The 24,252-nt window shown below is 40.7% G+C and overlaps 1 protein-coding gene across 7 annotated transcripts in view; it reads left to right on the plus strand.

The window, feature by feature from the left end:
* Window positions 1–24,252, plus strand: part of KLC1 (kinesin light chain 1) — a 123,661-nt gene that overhangs the window by 54,314 nt on the left and 45,095 nt on the right. For all 7 annotated transcript variants that reach the window (XR_013346439.1, XM_077819434.1, XM_077819436.1 and 4 more), the window contains 6 exons: window positions 7,539–7,800; window positions 13,539–13,769; window positions 15,250–15,328; window positions 22,258–22,483; window positions 23,050–23,137; window positions 23,902–24,003. Coding sequence is in view for 6 of the 7 variants with exons in the window: in XM_077819434.1 (XP_077675560.1) it covers window positions 7,540–7,800; window positions 13,539–13,769; window positions 15,250–15,328; window positions 22,258–22,483; window positions 23,050–23,137; window positions 23,902–24,003 (987 nt within the window). In the remaining variant the exon portion in view is untranslated. The remainder of the gene's footprint in view (window positions 1–7,538; window positions 7,801–13,538; window positions 13,770–15,249; window positions 15,329–22,257; window positions 22,484–23,049; window positions 23,138–23,901; window positions 24,004–24,252) is intronic.

Here is a 24,252-nt window from a genome sequence, read left to right on the forward strand (position 1 = left end):
TAGACAGTAGAATTCATACTGACAACATCTTGAAGAACCTTGGTTAAGTAGGGTTAGTAACTGTTCTTTTCTTCCTTGTTGTATATTTCTGATAGTATAAAGAGGCAGAACTTAAAGGAATGAGATCCTCACCTGAGCTCTGGCCGAATTATGGCACTCTGAGCCTTTCACGTGGCATAAAGGGTTCCCAAAACCACTATAACCAGCGGGGGAGGATTCCCTAGCATAGGTAATGTGAAGGACAGCCATAACTTCCAAGGATCCCTTGCATGCTCTGTCATCTGGGGCAAGAGAGGCATGTTGCAGTGGGACCAAAGCACTCAGCTTCATTAGGGAGATTCCAGGCAAAGTTGCAGCCCATAAGGAGCCCAGGGAGCCTGTTCTAATGACAAGACCAGAGTCTGGGCTGTCAAAAGGGCTTGTGTAAGCACAAAAATTCTACTGCTTAATTTATATCATGATAGTTGAAGCGGTATAGACTCCCAATGTGGACACAGTTAGTTATACCATGTATAAAGGAGCTTGTATAAGCATAGCTTGCCTTTGTGAGGGAAGAGGAGTAAGTTATGCTTATATAAGGCACCTTTCTATTGATGGAACTATTTTGGTAGAAAATCACACCCTTACCAAAATAGCTAAATCACTACAAAAAATGCATGAAGACCAGGCCTAAGTTATTCTGGGGCTCGCACCAGCCCCTAGAGCAGCCAAGAATGGGAGGTCCAAGGAGAGCTCAAAAGCCACCTAGCAGAAGGGCAGTCCAAAATCTCCCCCAAAATAATTATAACATTTCATTTCTGAAATTAGTTCAATGATTATCCTTGCATATATGTAATCAGCACACAGAAATAAGAACAGATTGTATTTCACGAGAATTGGCTAGCTAGAGCACAGAGCAAGTGGCTTTAAGAATTTATTAAAGATGTAACCCCTTCCCCTCCCCCGGTCATAGCTTAATTGCAGTTTATTCAAGAAATTTGTCAACCTTACTGTAACTGGATTTATAAAGGTTATTTTTCTATCAAATATTTGGTTTAAACAAAACTATCCTGGTAAATTGTCTGACCTCTGTTTAACATGAAAAAAAAAAACTGAATGAATCTTCACGGTAAACTTATGTATTTACAGATTAATTCAGTAAAGTAGTTCTTAATATCTGTTAGTTTCCTAGGTTTGGGGGAGTGGGGCTTGTCGGGGGGAGGGCAGGGGTTTGGTGCCGGTTTGTGTGTGTGGCTCATCGGGAGGGTCAGGATATGACCCAGTCAGAGGGTATGGATGCACGGCAGTTGGGTGGATGAGGGAGCAGCTCCCCGTACAGTGATCCTTCCCCCTGGAGCTGAGGAGCGATTGGTGCAGGAAGTGCAGGGGAGGAGAAGGGGAGAGTTTGCAGAGCTTCCTACAGCCAGGGGAGAAATCTGGGGGGATGGGTCTGATATGACCCCAGTTGCTGTGCAAGGGAAGAGGAAGTCCCGTCCTCTCCAGCCCAGCTGGGACTAGCAGCTGAGCCCAGCACTGGGTAGGAGCTACCAGCCGGGTCTTTTCCGGTCCTGCCCCCTGCCCCACAGTGACTTACCTCTCTGCCGGCTGCCCTGGGTACCCAAAACATACTGTTGGGGAGGGTTGCATGACCGCTCTTGTGGCTTCCCTTTGCTTCCCTATCAGAAAGTCATTTTTCTGCAGGGAAGCAGAGAAATCTGCTGGGGACACTAATTCTGCGCATGCATGGTGGTGCAGAATTCCTCCAGGAGTAACAGTGTGTATATGTGTTGTTATCTATATCTATTTCCCATAGTGCTTGTAGCTGGTCATCTCAAAACATACAACTTGACTAAACCTTAGAACAGCTATGATTTTATTATTAATTGTGTGAGGCCTTATTTTCTAATGTTCAAATGTACATGCAATAGATAAGCTATTCAGAAAAAGGTTCACTGATGATTTAACTTGACAAAACATTTAGCATATTTACTAAACTTTTTCAGAGTATACTAGAATGAGAAATTCCAAAGCATTAAATACATGAAATACATGAAAACTATCTAATTTAACTTAATTTAAACTTCTAGTTCTACATCTTTTCATAGTTATAAGCATAAAGCATGGGCTTTTCTAAAGTGCATAAGGTAGAGACGAGGTGCTCAACTCTCTTTGACTTTCAAAATCTAGAACTTTAAAAAATTGTTTGTCTCTTCTGCAAGTAGGGCCCATGTGCTAAATCCTGCAGTCTTTACTTGGACAAAATTGCCATGGGAGTTTTCTAAGTGAACAAAACAGAATTTGTTGCTTAATGAATAGTAATTGCTATACATGGCAAAGATTCATTTTGATAGATGCATTTCAGCCTTAAGGAAACAGAGTGTAGCTACAACTATTCTTTTATTGAGAATCTATGTGCAAATTACAATTAAGTGTGTGGGTCTAGGTGTGAAATTTTTACATGAACTGTCTTTTTCTTAAAGGTGATCTAAAGGGGTTGACTTTTGTATAGTTTTTAAAGAACAGGATAAAAACATTTTGTGTGTGCGTCTTTGCAAGTCATCTTTAAATGGTAGTGTTCATGTTTAAGGGCTAAACTAACATTTGTTATTTCAGTCTCTTTAATATATGTACATTTCAGATTTAAAGCACAAACTGGAATCTCTTGAACAAAGTTTAGTGCAGTTCAAAATGCATGGTTTTTTTTCTTTCAAGTGCAGGCAATCAAAATTAAGTTGTGATGTGACTAACTGTGCACTGTAATGTCTCTGAAACCTTGTGATTGAGCTAAGAGATGATAAATCTTCTTGTCTCAGCATCCAGAGGAGTTAGTCTTTGAGACAGCTGTTTAGAATGTTAGTGAATATTTATATACCTCATAAAAGATTCAGTACCTTTTATGTCTGGTGCAGACATCACGCTACCCTTGTTCAAATCACTGCCTATTCTTCTAATTTATTTATAGCCAATATATCAAGGTTATTTGACCGTTTTTATAAGGGTCTAGAGTGGAGCTATAAAATTATTATAGAATAGCATTCAGAAGTTTTGGATTATGTTTTGGAACTAGTTGTGTTCACTAGACTGTATTTCAAATATCAGCACACTTCTACAAGTACAGTAAACTTCCCCCACCCCCAGGTCTCTTAATTTTTTTTGTGAGTAGTAGTTCACTTGTAGATTGTCTCCCCCTGCCCTCTCCTTTTTCATAATAGTAGGGCTGAAGCCTTCCTGAGCAACAGTGTGTCAGGCAACTGTTTCGGTAGATCAGGGGTTCTCAAACTTCATTACACTGTGACCCCCTTCTGACAACAAAAATTACTACACGACCCCAGGAGGGGGGACCAAAGCCCAAGCCCGCCCAAGCCTGCTGCCCCAGGTGGGGGGGGTGGGGTGGGCATAGCTGCCCCCTGGCCAGGGCAGAAGCCCTTGGGCTTTGGCCTTGGCCGTGGGCGGTGGGGCTCAGGCTTTGGTTTCACATTGGAAAAACACCAGTCTGGCTTTTCTAGAACCTATTAATAAAGCATTGTTTGGCTGAAACTGGCCACTAAAATTTGCTTCAAATTTAATGTTGCCCAGTGAAATTTGCCATGTTGCTCCGTGAAAATGGCACCCCTTTTCAGGGGTGGGGTAGAAGAGGAACAGCTTTACATATAATACTTGCCCTTCTCACACAATCTTCATAGCCTATTTACTAACTAAACTCCAAACCTACCCAAAGAACAGAACAACGTAAGTGACCAAAAAAACCCACAAACCCAAAGATATTATGCGTATTTAAAGATGAAGCCTTAATTATATAGCAGTCCTTCCAGAATATATTATAATACAGATACTCATTCATTAAACATCGATACCATCAATATAATCCATAGTTTCCATATGTTATCAAATATATCTCCTTTGTCCTCTATTTTGTAAATCATTCTCTCAAGCACTTTGTTTTTCAAGTTGAATTGTCTTGGCTAATTCTGACAGGATTTGTCTGTCTTCACTGTAGTTTCAAGGTTATTGTACACCTAAATGTTATTTAAGTGGCCATTCTCTTATATCCCATCCACAAAGATGGAGTCTGTTCCTTTCCTGGCAGGAGAGACACATTAGAATTCTGAATATTGACATTCACAATTGAGGAGATTCTGAATGCTTCCATCCTGCTGCTTTGTCTCCAGATTGTGGATTTGTCATGTTGCCTTCAAAAATCCCCCATTTCATCTCCTTGGGTTGGTAATTCACAGGTCATAGATATCAGAATCTGGATTATATCTTTCAGAGTAGCAGTCATGTAGTCTGTATCCGCAAAAAGAAAAGGAGTACTTGTGGCACCTTAGAGACTAACAAATTTATTACATCTGTTAGTATTCAGTTTTAGAATCTGATTGCCTCCCTTTTAAAACCCCAGGATTGGAGCAAATGTAAAGTCAATAATATGTTTTTAGGATAATTAAAGTCCGGTCTGCAAGTCATGACTATGTTGTTTTAAATATGTTTGTCTGCACTGAATTTAAAACTTAATTCTAAACATTCATTAATTCTAAACCCTTGTCTCCTGAGGGTTCCTGTTCCGGGTAGGTCAATTTACAAGCTGCTCTGTTGGACCAGATGCAGCTGCTGCTGGGTTCGAGTCTCCTAATTACAACTTTAATGTATTCTCTCAGAAATGTGTGCCAGTTTCTTCATTCTTTATCAAGCCTTTTCCCCATAGTAACAAGTCACAGCATCCATTTTGCATCTCCGATTTAATTGAGCATACAAATTGTGTCCCATAGGAAAAACCCCAGTTAAATGACACACACTATACAAACTAGTTCATTTATTTTTTCCACTCCAGGAGATTGACCACTTGCAGTGTGTCTCACTTTATAACAGATTTGTTATATTTTCTTATTATATGGTACCATTTTTATCAACAAATTACTATTCAGCTGTCTGTCTTCGTTATCTGGAATCCAATAAACTTTTGTTGCAGTGGTTAAAATGTATAGCTCAGCAAAAACATTCTATTCTGTCAGTTTCCTGTTGCTGTCGGTTTCTGTTACGGCATACTAGACTCACCACCCTTTTTCTACAGACTATGGGGACATTTTTGCATGCAGTCTGCTTTTGAAAATTTCAGAAATATCCCAAACATCTGAAAAACACTTAATCTTTAAAATCAGGCTTTTCAGAGGTTCTCTAATGTGAAATGAAAATCTATAATGGCCAGATGTCTTCTGCTGTTTACCTTCATTTCCTTACTGACAAGGATTAAATGAGTTTGCATTCAGCAGGGAAATAATTAATTTTAGGGAGAAAGGGAGCATGTCAAATTATGTGTGGGAGTGGGCAAAAATAAAAATTGGGTACTGGTTTTATTGTAATCATCAATAGTAAAAACACGATACCTATGAGGTTACAGTACAGTTATTACCTCTTTCATTGTTTGGAAAGTTTATATAAATTAAAACATTTAATAATTTCTCATATCTTTTCTTTCTGATGCATCTCTTTAAAATCTTATGTTAAATTAGTATTTACTTAATTTTAAAATAAGTTTTAAGAGTATAACATTCTATTTGTATATTTATGTCAAAATTATATCAGAATGTGCTGGATTTTTAAAAACATGATACTATAAGGCTGCTAGTTAACATCTTGCTCTTTCTTTTGTTTATCAGTTTCATGAAATAAAACATCTTACTACAATATTCGGCTAATCAGTAGTTGATAAGCTTATTTACTACACAGTGCTAAATATGTTGATTTTAATATACAATTTAGCCATTCAAACATAATGGCCAAGATTGCTCAACTTGAGACATCTTAAACTTGCCTAATGTTCAGAAGGCATGTGCTTAGCATTCTGGAATTCTAGGCCCCTTTTTAAATACCTCAAGTTAGGTACTCAAAGTCATTATTCACTTTTGAAAGTCTAGTTCAATATATTTTGAGAACTTTAGTTTTAAGCAGTATGTGTAACTTCCACCTACTTTGTAAAATCCTTCCCTGTATTGAAGTATGTTTGTTTGATTTAAGCTGTCATCCGTAGGATTTCTTAACCATTAGCAGAGGTTTGCTGAAGTAGAGTGATGGTATTGCTTGGTATTCTTCCCCTCCTAGCATCTACTCTGTCACTGTATCAGGGTGTACTAAACATACAAATGTCACCTTGCTAGGTGCAGAGGAACAATTTGTCTGTTCTACTGTTACATTAATTTAGAATGGAAGAGGTATACAGGACATTCTGCTTAGGATCTGATTCTTAAAAGTGATAGGATGTCCTATGTCTTCTGTTGTTAATTCCACATCATGCTTTTGCTTCTCATTTTATTAACTGAAGATTTTACATCATACGTATCCTTTTTGCGTTTTGTCACCTTTGTCTTACCTCTTTGTAGTGTAAAATATTGCTTGTTACTGTTCCTCTTAATTCCTTTCAATAGTGAACTTCTGAATTCCTTCAAATAATTGGGGCATTAAAGTATTTTATGAGCTAGTAATATAACAAAATGAATTGGTGATTAGTCATCTTCAAGCATTGTGATATTTAAGCACTTTCTTACATAATATGGAAACTGTTACGCCTTTTTTTAAATAAGAAATTTAAAAACAGTTACATCTAACAATTAGATGTGCCAACAGTTTCAGATCCATATGTACCTTGAGGTTACCACTACTTTGACTAGACTAGAATAATAAACTTAGGCTAATCTTAGAGTCCTGCTTTTGTTTTATGATATAAAGGGAGTGTATCGTTCCTGGCTGCTGGGAGGGAGGGTGTTCTTCCTCCTTTCTTCTCCCCTCTCAGTAATGAAAGAGAATTCTGGTGTCAGTCAGTCAAGGACAAATGCAATTCCCTGTGTTTCACTGATTGTATGTTTGTGGAAATATGTTGTGGCAGATTCTGGTCCTCCATCCCAGCTTCTATATGCTGTTGAAAAGTAGCCACAATGGACTGGGGAGAATCCTCCAACATAGAGCTGACAGATGTGGCCCCATACTGCTTGTCTTTATGAACTGCAGCATAGAGGAAATGGTAGGGTTGGTAGTTGTGTACTTAACACCACAGGGATTATGGGCTCTAGTACATGGACAGCTGTGAATGAAGGCGTGGTTGTAAAATAGAGGAGCACAGGGGCTGCTCTAACTTATGTCAGGGACCATTTTTGGTCTCTGCAGCAGCACAGAGTCTATGAGAGACAGACAGGTGGTTTAAAGGAGAGAGAATCTGCCCTGTTGAGTGCTAGCTGGAAATTCTTCTACCATGTATTGATATATTTTTGGTTTTCAGTTCTTTTGCTTATGAAAGTATCTAAATATAAACTTTGAACAGAGATAAAAAGTTGAGCACTTTTGATATTCAATGACAACATTTAGAAATAGTGCATGCAGTGTGGAAGTGTGCGATATGCAGTACGTAGACACATAAATATATTTTGAATAAACATCTATTCATGCATAACTTGAATTTAAAATGCACATGTATGCAGGCTTTATTAAAACTAAAACATTAATATTCAGTTGATTTTGTTGATTATTTTATTTTTGTATTTGTTATTCACTGTTGTACTTTTTCATTACAGAATGTATGACAATATGTCCACAATGGTGTATCTAAAGGAAGAGAAGTTGGAGAAGCTTACTCAAGATGAAATAATTTCTAAAACTAAGCAGGTGATTCAGGGACTAGAGGCACTGAAGAATGAACACAATTCCATTTTGCAGAGCTTACTTGAGACATTGAAATGTTTGAAGAAAGATGATGAAACTAATCTGGTGGAAGAAAAATCAAACATGATTCGAAAGTCGCTGGAAATGTTGGAACTTGGACTTAGCGAAGCACAGGTAAAATTGAAGCAGGGGAAATCGTTTCAAGCTGTGTCTGCAGTTATGATATGAAAGCAAATGCAAACTTATGTCTTTTTGGACTGTGCTTTAGTTAGAGGTGTAGAATTGAACAGTTGGATATCAATTCTTAGACTTACACAGAATTTATTAAAAATTAGCAGTGTCAGTTTGCATTCAGAAGTTTTTAAAACCTGATTATAGCTTGTAGGGAAGTAGGTTGAAATAACTATATAGAGTGACTGACAGTGGTGGTTTTAGTGCATTATGCAGCTAATTATGCATTGAGCATTAAATCTTGGTCCACTGAAGTAACACACAGCTATTCTTTGATTGACTTTAGTGAAACAAGAATTTTTATTTTATATATAGGCTTTCTTGTGGCACTTGCCATGTAGTGTCTGAGCACCTCACAGGTATTGATGATGCTCACAACAACTCTGGAGAGTTAGGAAAATGTTATCCTCACTTTATATATGGGTAACAGAGGCACAGAGAAATTAACTAACTTGCCTGAGGTATACAGAGCTGGGAATAGAACTGCTGAGTCCCAGTCCAGGACTATAATTTTAAGACCATCCTTTTTGTCCCTTGAATTTAGGATTATTTTTCTAGTACTTGGTACTGGTAGGGCATAAGGGTCTCTAATGTTCACCCAACATTTTAGTAAAATTAAAAAAAAAATAGTTTTGAGGGTTGGCTAAAAATTGAGTACTGAATCAGAGGAACTTTCCTTGTTTAAAAGAGAGAATCCCTCTACTGACTTTTTATGAAATGGCTTGGTTGCAAAAAATGTTGTTTCGGGGAAGGTGGGCAGATGCTGAAAAACATGATTTGTGTGTGCATGAGTGAGGGCCAGAGAAGGGCATGTGATCTGCAACAAATTAGTTTGTGACTTCAGACTATTTTAAAAATATTTATTTTCAAAATGCTTTTTTACCAATTTGAATTCTTTTTTTTCAAGTTTAATATGCAAAGTTGCAAGAGATAACAAGAATGATAGGACAACCAGTCTTTGGAGAGTGTGAAACCTTCCAACCCTTGTATAAGAACATATCTGTTGGCATTTTTTTATCAGTTATGTGGGGTCTTTAAAGTTAGCTTGTGTGGGTGTTTGTAGAATATCCTTATAGAAAAATAAAGAAATAGAAAAGGAAAAATGCTTAAGGCACTGGATTTAGACTCAGGAAATGAGACTCAATTCCTGGCTCTGTCAGAATCTTCCTGTGTGCCCTTGAACAAGTCTTTGAATATCTTTGTGGTTCAATTCCCAATATGTAAAATGAGGATAACGGTACACCACTGTGAGATAGAGAAACTCTGTGTGTGTGTGTGTGTGTGTGTGTGTGTGTGTGTGTGTGTGTGTGTGTGTGTGTGTGTGTGTGTGTGTGTGTGTGTGTGTGTGTGTGTGTGTGTGTGTGTGTGTGTAAATTCATTAATATTTGTGTGACACAGATTTTTTTCCTCTGAAGATAATACTCATTTTGCTAAAGGAGTAATCTAATTTCTCCTTTCACTTTCCCACCTCCACCAAAATTTCTCTAGAGAGTAAGTTTACAGAAGACTTCAATTCATTGTAGTATGTTATAAATCTGATAGCTACAGGCATTGTGAATAAACTGGGCAACATTTTTGCCTGGCTTTCCCAAATATACTTGAAATGTTGTGTGTACAACTGGTTACATGCAGATGAGCTAATTACTTATCTGTATTTTACATGTGTAAAAAATGGCTAAGTTTGGAAAGACCTGCTGAAAATTTGATCTTCTATGTAGATGGACTGGTGTGTGTAAATATTAAATATCAGCCTGAAATTGATAGTTGTTTCCTGAAAGTTTATTCAACATATGAATACATTTACCCTAAAGATATCCTTTAAAGAACGATGTGACCGTCTGAAAAACTGAAATTTTAGTTAACATGAATCTTGCATATAAAAATATTCAGGTTCTGAGATGCTCAAAGCTAACTTTAAAAGAAACCTTTTTATGAAATCAAGGAAAGTGAGAACATAAATCAAGGTGCCAAACTCCTTCTCTGTGTATAGCCAAATGATCTCTTTAATTATATATAAGCCAGGCTTACAAAAGTGAAGGCCATAAGGTGCCTGTGATCCATACCAGTTTTCACACTGCTGTCAGTGGGAGATTTGCACAAACAATGAATGTAGAATATGGTCCTTACATAGTAGTTAGTAAAATTACTTTTTACTCCTGAGGGCATTTTGCGCCAAAAAATTCTGCGCACAATATCTTAAAATTCTGTAAATTTTATTTGTCAAATAAATGTGGAGGCTCCAGCATGGCATTGGGGCTCACAGGCCACTGGCTGCACAGAGGTGGGAGATCACTCTGCAGCTCCTCCCCACCCCGCAGGACATGGACTCAGTGGTGAGGCTGCACCCAACCCTGACAGAACACAATGACTGAGCCTGCCCCCAAAACACCCCAGAGCCCTGCCCCTCCATGCCAGGTGTACCAGCTGTGAGCAGACAGGCTCAGCCCAGCAAGATGTAAATGTGGAGGGACTTAGTGTGTGGGGGGAATCCAGGTGTGGGTTGAGAGATTCTGTGGGGGGCAATATGGGTGTGGGTGGCTCAGTGGGGAATCTGGGGGTGCAGGAGATCTGGATGCACAGGGGCTTGTTGGCGGGTTCTGGGTACAACGCTAATGGGATGGACTGGGCAGGAGGGGTCCAGGTGAAAGTGGTTGGGGCTCAGCAGGGGTGTGGGCGGGGATAGAGTCTGGTTCAGTAGGGGGGTCCAGATGTCTGGGGAGTGGGGCTTGGTGGGGTGGGGGATCCGGGTGTGGGTGGCTCGTCGGGCTGGTTCATGTGCAGAGAGAGAGTGGGGCTCACTGCGGGCGGGCGGGTGGTTCAGAGTGCAGGAGGGGGGTGAGGTTTGGCGGGAGGGTCTGGGTATGAGGGGGTGTGGGTGCACGAGGGTTATGCAGATGAGGGAGCAGCTCCCCATACAGTGATCCCTGCCCCTGCAGCTGAGGAGTGATGGTTGTAGGATGCGGGTGGCGGGGTAGTTTGCAGAGTTTCCTGCAGCCTGGGGAGAAGTCTGGGATAGGTCTGACTCGGCCCTGAATGCCGTGCAGGGGAAGAGGAAGTCCTGTTTTCCCAGGCCAGCTTGGACTAGCAGCTGAGCCTGGCTCAGGGTAGGAGCCACCAGCTGGATCTTTCCCCTGCCCCACAGAGGTTTACCTCTCTGCTGGCTGCCCTGGGCACCCAAAACATACTACTGGTGAGGGTCACATGACTGCTCTTGTGGCTTCCCTTTGCTTCCCTGTCAGAAAATCATTTTTCTGTGGAGAAGCAAAAAAAACTGCAGGGGACATGAATTCTGTGCATGCGCAGTGGAGCAGAATTCCCCCAGGAATAACTTTTGCACTTAGCAGTATTAATGAGAAAAAACAATGCAGGAGGTTTTTAGATAGACACTGCTCTTTGTCCTTTGTTGGGTATATGTGTGTGCAATTACCTGTCTTGTATGAACAGTTGTAATTGTACATAATTGTATATGCAGGTCAGATGTACAGTTGCACACCTTAGATTATTTGAATCCTATGATTATTTCCCCTTGAAGCATTATTAGGCTGGAGAATTAATACCCTATTGAGATGAATATTGGCATAAACCTACCTTCACAGACAGTTTGATATAGGTGCTCAACTACTGCTCTATTTAGGGTTACATTTGGAAGGTTTCTTTGCAACCATACGGGCTAGAAACTTAACACATATATTAAAATGAAAGCTTACATTCTGCAGAATGTGAATTTTTCATGGAGGCTGAAAAACATAATCAATTATGATTTAACATTTGCATTTCACGTTCCGGTTTGCAAACTTAGTTGCATTTATGTAGGTTTTTGCATACATGTTAGGTACTTTGTGACCTTTGTCCAGCTATGCCAGAAGGATAGGAGACTTGATGATGTGATTTAATTAGGGCACAACTTTATTCCTAAATGTCTGGGAATCCTGGCAGAAAAAACTGCAGTGGAGGTAATTCCATAATCATTTACATATATGCGGGGGGCTACTGTCAGTCCTCCTTTTTTACCCATTCTAGTATGCAGCCAACCTGCTGCTGGGACCTCACCATCACCCCCTCAAATGAGAGTTCAGGGGGCTATTGAGGGGGAGAGAGGTTGATTCTCTGCTATACCTGTCATAGGAGCCCTGAAAACCCCTGATCACCTTGTTCGTGCCTTACAGAGTACCTGCACTGGGTATCTACCCCAAGCTTACATAATAAGTTACAACATCATAACCTAATCTCGGTTCCATATTTTTTGCCCTAACTAAGCTCCCAACCCACTGTGAGGAATGTGGATAAACCCCCCACCTCATGTTGGCCAGTCTGGTGAGGGGTCAGGGGGATGGGAAAGAATTTTTCTCCTCACCAAGAAAGGAGCGACTAGTATAATGGGTACAGTGAATCATGAGTAAGGCAACTAGTTTGTCACAGAAGTTATGGATTCCGTGACTTTCTGTGACCACTGTGACTTCTGCAGCAGCTGGTGCACCTGGCCCGGGGGCCACCTGAGCAGCTCAGGCAGCCCCGGGGCTAGTCGCACTGGCCGGTTCTGGGGCAGGCTCGGGCCACCATGCCCCCCCCCCCCCAGCAGCAGCAGGAGTTTGGGTATGGGAGAGGGCAGGGATTTGGGGCACGGGATGGGGTGAAGGCACTGGGTGGCGCTTACCTCAGGGAGGGGGGCTTCCCGAACCAGCGACATGCCCCTCCCTCAGCTCCAAGATGGAGGCATGGCCAGGCAGCTCTGCACGCTGCCTAGGAGCTGAGTGCGGAGGGGATGTTGCTGCTTCTGTGGAGGTACAGAGCCAGGTAGGGAGTCCCCCCGGCTACCCTCCCCCATCACCTGTGGTGGGGAGCCCCCCTGGGTCACCCCCCGAGCACCTGGGCTGACACCCCTCCACCCCCAAGCACCTGTGGTAGAGGCGCCCCCCCCAAGCATCCACAGCTCCTATCCTCCTCCCTCCCCCCCCCCAAGATTTAGTCAGGGGTATATAGTAGAAGTCATGGATAGGTCACGGATTGTGAATTTTTGTTTACTGCCCATGACCTACCCGTGACTTTTACTAAAAATACCCATACCTAAAACGTAGCCTTAACCATGACAAAACCTGGTATTTTAACTACTACCAAGGATGGCAGGGTATGTGCTGCTCCGCCTTGTTCAGGTAAAAGAGCATTTTTCCTGCACCAGCATGGACATAATTGTCCCCCTTCTCTTCTGGTCACCTGGTGGGGATGGTTCAGTGTTCCCATGCTGACCTGGTATGAATCTGCCATAACAAGTAATTCTGTGGCTGTGTAGCCCTTAAAGGGGCCACACACCATTTCGGACAAGGCGGAAAACAGCCTGTATTACTTCACTTGTGGAGAGGTGGTTCCCAGCTATCAAAGTACATTACTATAAACAGCATTCAAGGTAGCCAACTTATAAAAGCTGCTGTATGTTACATCTTTAAAAACAATCACACCACAGCATAGGGGTAAGAATTTCTTCAGATTAGTCTCAGCTGAGCAGCAAGCAAAGCTGGCAGAAGTAGAGAGAAATCAACAACCAAATGGAAATTATGAAAAGGGCCAGACAAACATTAACAGATTTCACAAGTGCAATGGTATCTATGCATGAAAAGCCTTATATGTTAATACTAAAGGAATGCATTGTACAGGAAGAATGTATTGTAATCTCTCGTGCTTTTTAGGTAATGATGGCCTTGTCAAATCACTTAAACGCAGTGGAATCAGAGAAGCAGAAATTGCGTGCTCAGGTTCGCCGGCTATGCCAGGAAAATCAGTGGTTGCGTGATGAACTAGCCAGTACTCAACAGAAATTACAGAAGAGTGAACAGTCTGTGGCTCAGCTGGAAGAAGAAAAGAAACACTTGGAATTCATGAATCAGTTAAAAAAATATGATGATGATATTTCTCCATCAGTAAGTAGATGTACATTCAAAAGCATTGTGTCTTTTTGTTAGTAAGCTGCCAAGAGCTTTTTATTCGCAGATATGAATTTTTAGCAGTTAAAACAGGCATTTCATATATAGATTTTAATTTGTTTATAGATTGATTTCTTCATATATTTATATTGTCCTAATCTTACGTAGTTTATACATTCACACAATAGAGAACTGCTTCCCAGAATCTTTATTTCAGGAAGGCCTATATTTTATAGATGATAGAGTAACTACACTGTAGACTTGAGGGGGTAAAAGTCCAGCATATAGTAAAACACTTATACCTAGCAACACATTAGCTTAAAAATTTACTTGGAAAATTATCTTCAGAAAGCCATAAAATGTCTGTTTTAAACCTCACAATAAAAGGAGAATTGAGGATACGGTGTATAAATTGTAGATATAAAAGGAAACTGCATTATCTGGAGCAGTCTGGAAGATGATTTTGACCTAGATAGTGGTCTCACTATTTTTTATTATTTAATATTTGTATTAGCACTAGAGGCTCTAGTCAGGAAAGGGGCCCAATAGTGTTAGGCATTGTGAAAACACAGACACAGTCCCTACACTTTACAGTTTAAGAGGGCAAGTGACATATGAAGGGTTGGGAAAATAGGAGTGCAAGCAAATATGTACAGTTTTAATTTTATACATATGTATACCCTTGCAAAAGTGATTTTCATAATTTTAAATAAAGTAAGTGCTTGGTAACCTACCTGCCCCTCCAGCCATCATTGGTTGATTTATGGGCATTATCACAGAAATGGATCTCATCTTGTAAGTTGTTACAGTCCAGATGGTGTCTATGTCTATTTCAATCAGTTGTTTTATTTTCTTCTGATCTATTATTGCAACAGTTCAGGAGTGGCAAAATGCATTCATTTAGACATGCTAATCAACTGCTAGACAAACCCTTTCTAGCACAATGTGAATACAGTGAATTGTTTTGGTCAGGTAGTCAGCTGCATGCAATGCAAGGAAATCTAAAAAAGCTAAAATTTGTTTTAAAAGGAAAAAAAAAGACCAGTGAAGGCTATTTTTTTGAGTCTTGGTTCATAATTATGTTCTTAAGCATATGGAATACTACCTAAATAATAGGCTAAACAAGGAATTATAATCTTCAGACAGGATAAAATATCCTAGCACCTCCATGCTTTCGAGCAAAAAACCTTAAAATTTGGCAGGCGCATAGTGTGAGGTCAGTAGTGCCCCTTTTCCTGTCCTTACAAAGATCCACGTAGATCTGACTGAATTAAAAACCTCTGAAATAAGATTGCCAGTGCAAATTTAATTCAGCTGTCTTGTGCATATGCATTGAGATAGTCTTGCCCAGCATCACATAGGACATCCTGTATGCATATCTTTAATAATAGATTTTTATATATAATTGTATATAAATGTTTTCACTGATTTTAGATTTAATAATGTAACATTTTGTTTGGGACTGGGGTTTGTATAGGAAGACAAAGACACAGATTCTGCCAAAGAACCTCTGGATGACCTTTTCCCCAATGATGAAGATGACCCAGGGCAAGGAAGTAAGTGAACTTCAGATTATATAATTACAGTATATTTCTGCAGAACAGAAGCTTGGTTTTATCTTCAGGGAAATAACCAATCATCAATTCCTAGAGTGCTCTGGTCCAGACACTGTGCAACATAGACAACAAGGGCAATTGCAGCTTTTAGGATTTATTGTATGCAGTAAATTATGATATAATGAAGATAAAAATGTTTCCCTGATGCACTTTTCTGTAATTTCTTACTCCAGCACTGACTATGTTCATCCCTTCCAAAGGGTGGAAGACAGGAAAGCTGATTTATGAGGATGTTGTTCCCACTACATAAGAAGGGTGGGCTAGTCTAAGCTGTTTTTTTTGTTGTTGATTTTGTTTTTAAAAAGCTTGCTAACTACCCCTGACCTCATTAGGAGCTAATTTCAATACAAAATTAGGCAGTAGCTTGCTAACTTAGGCAGAGAAGCTTTAGACTCCCAGTGTCAGGACCTGTTTCAGTCAACCTTGAGACTTGGTAATCTGCCCAGGTAGTGGGTTCTATGGTGACCTGTATGGTTAACTTCCCTGGGCAGGCTTCCATATGCAGCCTCATCAGTTCAGTTTTGTCACTCGTAAGGACTATGATTTTTGCAGTTAATACTCCCTCCAGAGATGTTATCCTCTCAAGGCTGAAGGGTTGATGAGTTGGATATAACACTTGAGTTACACCTTTATCATTATTTATGTTACATAACAGCTAGGAGCCTCAGTTATGGACCAGGACTCCATTTCGCTATGTGCTTTATGAGCATAGAACAAAAAAAGATGGTTCCTGCTCCCAAAGAGATTACAGTTTTACGTATAAAACAGGAAACAACAGATGGATACAGACAGACCATTGGGATAGGATAAGGAAACAAGACAATATTGGTCAGCCTATGGTGTCCGCACACCAGCGGCCTTAACCATTGGCAATTTTTTTGTAGGCATCAAAGAAAAGGAGAGTTTTAAAGAGGATAATGAGGTAGCTTTGCAGATAATTACCAGGGAGCTTCTTCCAAGTCTGCAAGGCAGCATGGGAGAAAGCGTGATGGTGCTTGTTTGAAAATTCAGCAAGTGCGCAATAAAAGATGTCATGATAGGTCCGATAGGCATCTTAGTCGACCTCTAGATAATAAATGATAGATGATGGTCTCTTAAAGGGCCTTGAAAGTGAAGACCTGTAGTTTGATCCAAAAAGGAAGGGGAAGCGAGGGGATGCAAAGAGACGGGTAACATAATCAAAGTGAGAGTTTAGAAAAACATAGACAACAAAAAAGCAACTGCAGCTTTTAAGATTTATTGTATGCAGTAAATTGTGATCTAATGAAGATAAAAATGTTTCTCTGATGCGCTCTTCTGTCTTTGCAGCAGCCTTCTGAATGGATATGAGTAGGGCAAGACTGTATTGTCAAAGCCAAAGAAAAGGATGTGTGGTGGTAGCAGGCATGAGATGATGAGGATGTTAGCTGTGTGGATGGATAGAAAGGCTGTATATTAGAGATGTTATGCAGAAAGAAACAGTGGGATTTAGTCATAACCTGGATTTGAGGATCTAGAAAGATATGAGTCAAAGATAATGCCTGTGTTACAGGCTTCAGTGACAGGCAGGATGGTGGTGGTATACAGTGCGGAAGCTCTGTTTTAGCCATATTTAGATTGAGATGACGGCTAGATTCCATGAGCCGATATAAGAGAGAGAGAGGCTGAGATTTTAGTTTGGACAGAAAGAGGCAGATCTGTAGTAGAGAGGTAGCTCTTTGAGACATCAGCATAGAGATGTAGTTGAATTTGTTTGTAGATGAGATTGCCCAGATATAAGATGAGAGGAAGAAGAGGGGGAACCAAGACAAAACACTGTGGCATTCCCATAGAAAGTTGCAGGCTGGGAAAGAGGAGGATCCTCTGAAGGAGCAGTAAATGGTAGGGGAAGAACCAGGAGAGGCTAGAGTTACAGAAGCCAAGGAGAAGCATGGTCGACAGTGTAAAGGGCAACTGACACATCAAGGTGGATGAGGATGGAGTACCGATAATCAACAATCATATAAATGGAAGAAAGGGGAGACGGGACAGGGAGGAGAAGGCTGAGAGCTAGGCTAGGAAAAGGCCAGAACTTTGGCTAGGGAAAGGTCATAAGACACTTTGGCAAGAGCAATTTCAGTTGAGTGTAAGCCGCGGAAGCTGCATTTGAGAGGCTCTAGGCACTCCAGGCAGCAATAGTAAACAGCATGCTCAATGAGTTTAGAGCTGAAAAATTGGGGTGGTAATTGGAGAGGCAAGTGAGGTGAAGGTTGGGCTTTTTAAAGATAGGAGAGACTAACATATGTTTGCATTGTGAGGGGAAAGAGCAAGAGGCTTAATAAAGAGTAAGGGAAGTGATGAGTGGATGCAAGGGATTTCAGGAGATGGGATGGTGTTACTGGTGCAAGCGGAAGAGTTAGATGGGAACAGCAGATGAGAAACTTCTGCGTCTGTGACAGGAGACAAGGAGGTAAGAGTTGTAGGAGGGGGTAGGGAAGGTCATGTTGTAGTTTGTCAGTTTTCTTGTGGAAGAAATTGGCAAGGTTCTATGCTGAGAGAAGAATAGGATTTGAGGAGTGAGTCAAAGGTGGCAAAAAGTTGGCTAGGATTGTGGGCATGGGATTCAATTAAATTGAAGAATTAGAGTTGTTTAACTAGGATGATGTCAGAACTGACGGAGGAGACAAATTTGTAGTGGAGGAAGTCAGCCTGGTCATGGAATTTCTGCCAGAGAAGATCTGCAGTGTCAGAGCAGGAGCAGAGGAAGTGCATGTTGGGGGTGAGCCAGGGCTGGGGATTAGCAGGGGGAGCTTTGTTATGGAAGAAAGGGGCAAAAGAAGTAAGGGTGGAGGAGAGCGAAGCATGGAGATAATCAACAATCATATAAATGGAAGAAAGGGGAGAGGGGGCAGGGAGGAGAAGGCTAAGAGCAGATGACAGTTCTTCAGTGCTGATGGACTGGAAAGCAAAGAAAAGGAAGGGGACTAATGGGCGATGCAAAAAGAGACCAGGTGGTGGTCACAGGAGAGACGTCACAACATAGGATCAGAGAGAGCAGAGTGTTTGGTGAAGACCAAGTCAAGTGAATAGCCATTTGGGGCGTGGGAAAGTTGAACCAGAGCTTGGGGCCAAATGAAGAGGAGAGGGTGAGGAAATGCATAGCTAAAGGATCAGATGAGTCATTAACAAGGAAGATGAAGTCACCAAGAATGAATGAAAATCTAAGGAGAGAAAGAGCCAGGACTGTAAATCGGAGCAGAAGTCTGATGGGGAGGAGAGTGTGGGAGAAGGAGAGGCCTCCGTAAGAGAAGGCAACTACAGAATCAGTGTAGGATCCAGGTCTCTGAGAATCAGAAGCTAGAGGGAGCAAGATATGAAGTGGTTGTGGATGACAGATCTTTTTAGAGATGGAATGGGTGTTCCAGAGACAAAGAGAGGAGCGGAAGAGGTGAGGAAATGGAGCAGGACAGGTATGAGGTTAGGAATGGTGACAGAATGGGTAGAGTGGATGGGAGGGAGAGGTGTGGGAGGTGAAGAAGTTGATGAGGGAGGGAATGCCAGGATTGGGACAAAGGTCACCAAAGATGAGGAGGTGGCAGCAGATGAGGTGTGGATGTGTGATTTGGATTTGTGATGGTGGGAAGAGAAGGGAGATTGGAATAGAGAGAAGAAGAGAAGTAGGTATAGTTAGTGAGAATTGTTATGGGGTGAGGGTAATAAAGGAGGGGAAATGGAGCTAGTGTGAGGGGTAGAGGAGGGAGGAAGAGAAGAGATGTTGTTGTGATGCAAAGAGAAGAGGGATGTGTTGAGAACCATAGGAGAATGACAGGGGGATGAGGTAACAACAACAAAAACTCCAAACCCGACCTGAGTTCAAAAAATATTTTGAAGGCATGCTTGCATGTCCCCCTGCTAGATGGCTGCAGTGCTTCCTCCCACCCTGCAAAGGAGGAGGGGAGTAGCCATCTGGGGTCCAGTGCTGGGATGTCTCGGCAGTGGGGGGTGTTTCCTTGGTGCTTGTAGTCCTTATATGGTAGTTCAGTTAAATTGTTGATGGTTAGGAATTGTTTACTGAAATACCGAGGCTTTAAAAAATGTAAATCAACAAGAGTGTGAGACTGGTTCTATAAAATCTAAAACAGAATTGCTATGGAGACCTGTTGGTGATAGTCACCTGAATCAGGTTTCTCTTCAGATGCAGCAATTGTGATGTGTATTGTGTGGGGCTTGAAAGGAATAGTAGAGAAAATCATTAAGATTTTATTTTGGGCTGAAGCTCATCTTCTAGGCTTCTTTGAAGTCCACATACTGGTAACACTTATGTTGAACTGCAGAGCCATACCCACAGCTGTCCAGTCCATCCACCATTTATTTGGTCAGCTAGAAAGCAGGACGGTCTTTAGGTGACTCTTTTGACCACCTGTCGAAAGGTGCTTGTGTTCTTTAGATGCCTGGTTTCATCCCTGGATTATCAACTAAGTCTACATCTTCCTCCCTATGCTAGGCAGGGTGTTGAATTTGTTAGAGAGATAGGACAGGTCCACACTACAGACCTATATCGATATAATGACATTACTCAAGGATGCGAAAAGTCCACATCCTTGAGCGATGTAGTTATACTAACCTAACCCCCCGCGTAGACAGTGCTATGTTGACGGGAGAGCCTCTCTAGTCAAAATAGCTACTGTCTCTTGGGGTGGTGGATTAACTACGGTGACAGGAGAAGCTGTCCTGTTGGCATAGGAGCATCTGCATTAAAGTGCTACAGTAGCACTGCTACACTGGTGCAGCTGTAGCATGTACATGAAGAGAAGCCCATAGTCCTCATGGATGTCAAGATGTAATTTGATGAAGGCAAACCCGAAGGGGATAGGTGGAATGGGGCTAGAAAACAAAGGTATAATTACAAGAACATACAGATGGTTTATCATATGCATCTTGTTTATCACATATTTGAAAGACAAAAACATAGTCATTAATTTTTTTGCTTGTTTGGGTTATCTTAGGAATGGAGAAGGGAAAATACTAGTAGCTAAAGCAGTGGTTCTTGGCCCGTGGGCCGCTTGCAGCCCCATCAGCACACAGCTGCAGCCAATGTGACATCCTCAGGGCCATACAGGTAGTATTGGATATGGCCCACAGTGGTAAATAGGTTGAGAATCACTGGAAGGGAGGGCAGTGGGCAGAAAGGGGAAGAAGATCAGAGTGTGAAGTATAATGGGCATGGAGAGGAGGGTTGGGCAAGAATTTGCAAATGTAACAGCAGTAGTTTGTTTTGAACTGAATGATTCCACTGACATTAGAGTTTGCCAGGGCTGTGAAAGTGTCCCTTTGTTTGGTAGGGGCAGAGGAGCGCAGAAAGCCAGGCTGTCACTGCTGGAGCTCTGGTCCTTTGCTTTCAGTTTCTGGAATCAATGTGGTTCTACATTGGAGGAGACCTTTATAGCCCTCACAGAAACTTGTATGGAGAGGAGGGGGCAACAGGCTATTTCTTCCTGGTTCTGGGATGGAGATGCAGCTGCCATGAGTTGGGGGTAGAGAACCAGGTGAGCAGATTTCAAAGGAGTAGCAAACAAATTGAAGAGGCTGGTTGTAAAGGCTTGCTTCCCTTTTCTCTTGCTGCTACCGCTATTGGCATCCCTTCTAGGGTAGCATAGTGCTTTTATAGGCCACCACTGAAAGAGCGGTTGGAGAGGAGGGTAGGGCATGCGGAAGAAGATGACTACTGAGACTTCATACTCCTGGAGCAAGGGGATAAGGGAGGAAGAGTGGACGAACTCTAGTCACCTTCCTGTGGCTGGCTGGTGTTGCTTGTCTTCCCCTCCTCTTCCCCCTGGGTAACTTGGACCTTTAGTAGCTGTAACTGAGGACAGAATTTGGCCCTAAAATTGGAGCTTTGTTAATAATTCCATTGCTGTGTAAATCAGAATAGATCCCACCTCTCTCTCCGTAGCTTTTATTGGCTCACAGGGCTAAAAGGAGTAAAAAGTAGTAAAAAATATATACTTGTTCATAACTGGAATTATACTGTATTACATTACCTGAATTCTCTTTATCTGAAAATCTTAGTTATCCAAATCCACAGTATGTCCCCCAGTTAGCCCAATGTTAATAACTTGCTAATAACTTCTCGGTTAGCTTGAAGAAAAGGAGTACTTGTGGCACCTTAGAGACTAACCAATTTATTTGAGCATAAGCATCGGATGCATCCGATGAAGTGAGCTGTAGCTCACGAAAGCTTATGCTCAAATAAATTGGTTAGTCTCTAAGGTGCCACAAGTACTCCTTTTCTTTTTGCGAATACAGACTAATTCAGCTGTTACTCTGAAACCTGTTGGTTAGCTTGTAGCACTAATCAACAGCTTTGTATTTGTATATTGGTTTTGAGTGGTTACCTGTTGTTACTGAGGCCTAATCCCATTTTATCAGCAATAACACATTGTCAGGACATATTAAATTGTTTAATTTGAATTAATCAGAATAAATGATGTCCACAGTGGTTTTAATACAGTTTTGGTGTTTTTAATTTACTCAATCACATTAACATTGTTTTTTACTCTTTACTGAAAGTACAAAATATTAAGCAAACATCAGCATTACTCCCTTCGCTCCTGTATTTCTAGATCAGTGGAAAGAAGAGATCAAAATAGCACTTTTGTTTATCCGAACTCCCAGTTTTCCAAAACTTTCAGATGTCCCCCAGGCCATTTGGATAAATGGGAGTGAACTATGTGTCAGTCGGAATACTGACAGGGAGAAAATCTGCTTAGTATGGGAGTGCCATTTTTTATAGTCGTGTTTCAGAACAGAACCACACTTTAAAACAATTAGATTAATTTTAGGGTCTAGTTTCTGGGGAGCATGGATTTTTATTTCAAAATGGTTTCAGATAGGTTGCCTTCTTTTTGCAGTTCAACAGCAGCATAGCAGTGCTGCAGCAGCTGCTCAACAAGGTGGCTATGAAATTCCAGCAAGATTAAGGACTCTTCATAATCTGGTTATCCAGTATGCTTCCCAAGGTAGATACGAGGTTGCTGTACCCCTGTGTAAACAAGCACTTGAAGATCTGGAGAAGACTTCAGGTCATGATCATCCAGATGTTGCCACTATGCTAAACATACTTGCTTTGGTGTACAGGTTGGTATTCTGATATACATTTAAATTCTCCATTAACTAAACTTCTTTGTTTCTGTAAAGTTGACTAGAGGCCTTAATGCTGGAACTGCTATAAAAATGTTTTTGACAATTTTGTAGGTTCTAAATTTTTTATTTGGTATCACATGGGCACTTGACCTGCTCTGTCATGCCATAGTACACCAGGGTCTGGATGAGTTCCTGAATATCCTTCCATACCTCAGTTTTTGGAATGCTATTATTCATTTTGAAACTTAAACTATCCATCCATCCTAGATCATTGAGAAGACAGTCAGACAACTACCTCTTAGGTTATGCTAATGCTGTTGTAAATTGGGTGGCAAGATGTACATGTGCAGATAGTTCATTTCCAGTCCCTCAAAAAACTACTTAGTTTTTTGCACTGAGTCTGCATTTGAACCCTTCTCTTCTGTACTACAGCATTCCTACCCTGACACTGAAGTCAACTCCTACTTTTGCCGTTTATTATATTACAAGATTTATTTGCATGCTAATTCCTTTTTTTGTGAAACAGAGTAAAGTGTTAATTATGGTTTTCTAAAATTTAGGGACCAGAACAAATACAAAGATGCAGCAAACCTCTTGAATGATGCCTTGGCTATTCGTGAAAAGACTTTGGGCAGAGATCATCCAGCGGTTTGTATATCTGATTTTCATATTTTTAGTTGTGTTTTTCACTGACACTTTTTTTTTTCTTCCCCTGCCCAACTTATTCTAATATTAAACTCAACAGGAACATTTAAGATCTGGCTTGTCACTAAACAGTACAGGTAGGAGGCCACAATATAATATTCTGTGTTCTTTTAATATTTAACCTGTCTTTGAGCATTTTATTCATTTAAAACTCTTTCACCCCAAAATTACTCTGCTGCCACATTTATTTGATTATGAATCGAGTTGCATGGTCTGTATGTGGAAAAAATTAACTTCTGAAGGAATATTTTAATTAGCTTATTTTAAACAATTCAGTTGCTGAATTCATATAGAAATTGTACTTCTGATTTTACTGCCTCTGTTTAAAATAAAACAGATCATTCCAATCAAGCTGTTGGTGCTCAAGTCACTTTTAAAATTTAATTTGGTGATGTATTGCTTCATATAACCTATGTTACAGTGGGCAACTCTGTGAATCTGGATTTATGTAAAATAGCTTTATTTCTGAGTTGTCATATATAGAGCAAATTTATGCATTTAATCACATTTCAGCGGGCTAATTAAATACATTTCACAGTTTTCTGTGTTCTCATTTAAGAGTTATTTCTTAATGCAGTGATTTTTGCAAGAGGCCTTCACTGTACATAGAGGATATGAATGCAGCAGTCCACTGTAAATATATTTCAACTGGTTCATTCTTTCACCAGGTATTCACTTCATATTTAATGTTTTTCTGCTGTTGACAGGTGGCAGCTACCCTAAACAATCTTGCAGTGCTTTATGGTAAACGAGGAAAGTACAAGGAGGCAGAACCTTTGTGTAAGAGAGCTTTGGAGATCAGAGAAAAGGTACAGAGTAAAAAACGGAAGCCTGACAATGGATATTTATTTTTTGTGAACTTCAACTTCTGCTTTTTAGAAAAAACTCAGTCTCTCGTATTTTGGTTGATTAGACGTACCAAGCAATACTAAATACCTTGGATAGAGTTATACAACTTCTTAAAATACAAAATTGTTTTAAGAAAATTAACTTCAAAATCTTGAGAGACTTTGGGTGTATTCTAAAGTTGTGCAATAACTGTAAAGTAAGAGCAACGC

This window comes from Eretmochelys imbricata, chromosome 6 (assembly GCF_965152235.1).
Source record: "Eretmochelys imbricata isolate rEreImb1 chromosome 6, rEreImb1.hap1, whole genome shotgun sequence".
NCBI classification, from domain to species: domain Eukaryota; kingdom Metazoa; phylum Chordata; order Testudines; family Cheloniidae; genus Eretmochelys; species Eretmochelys imbricata.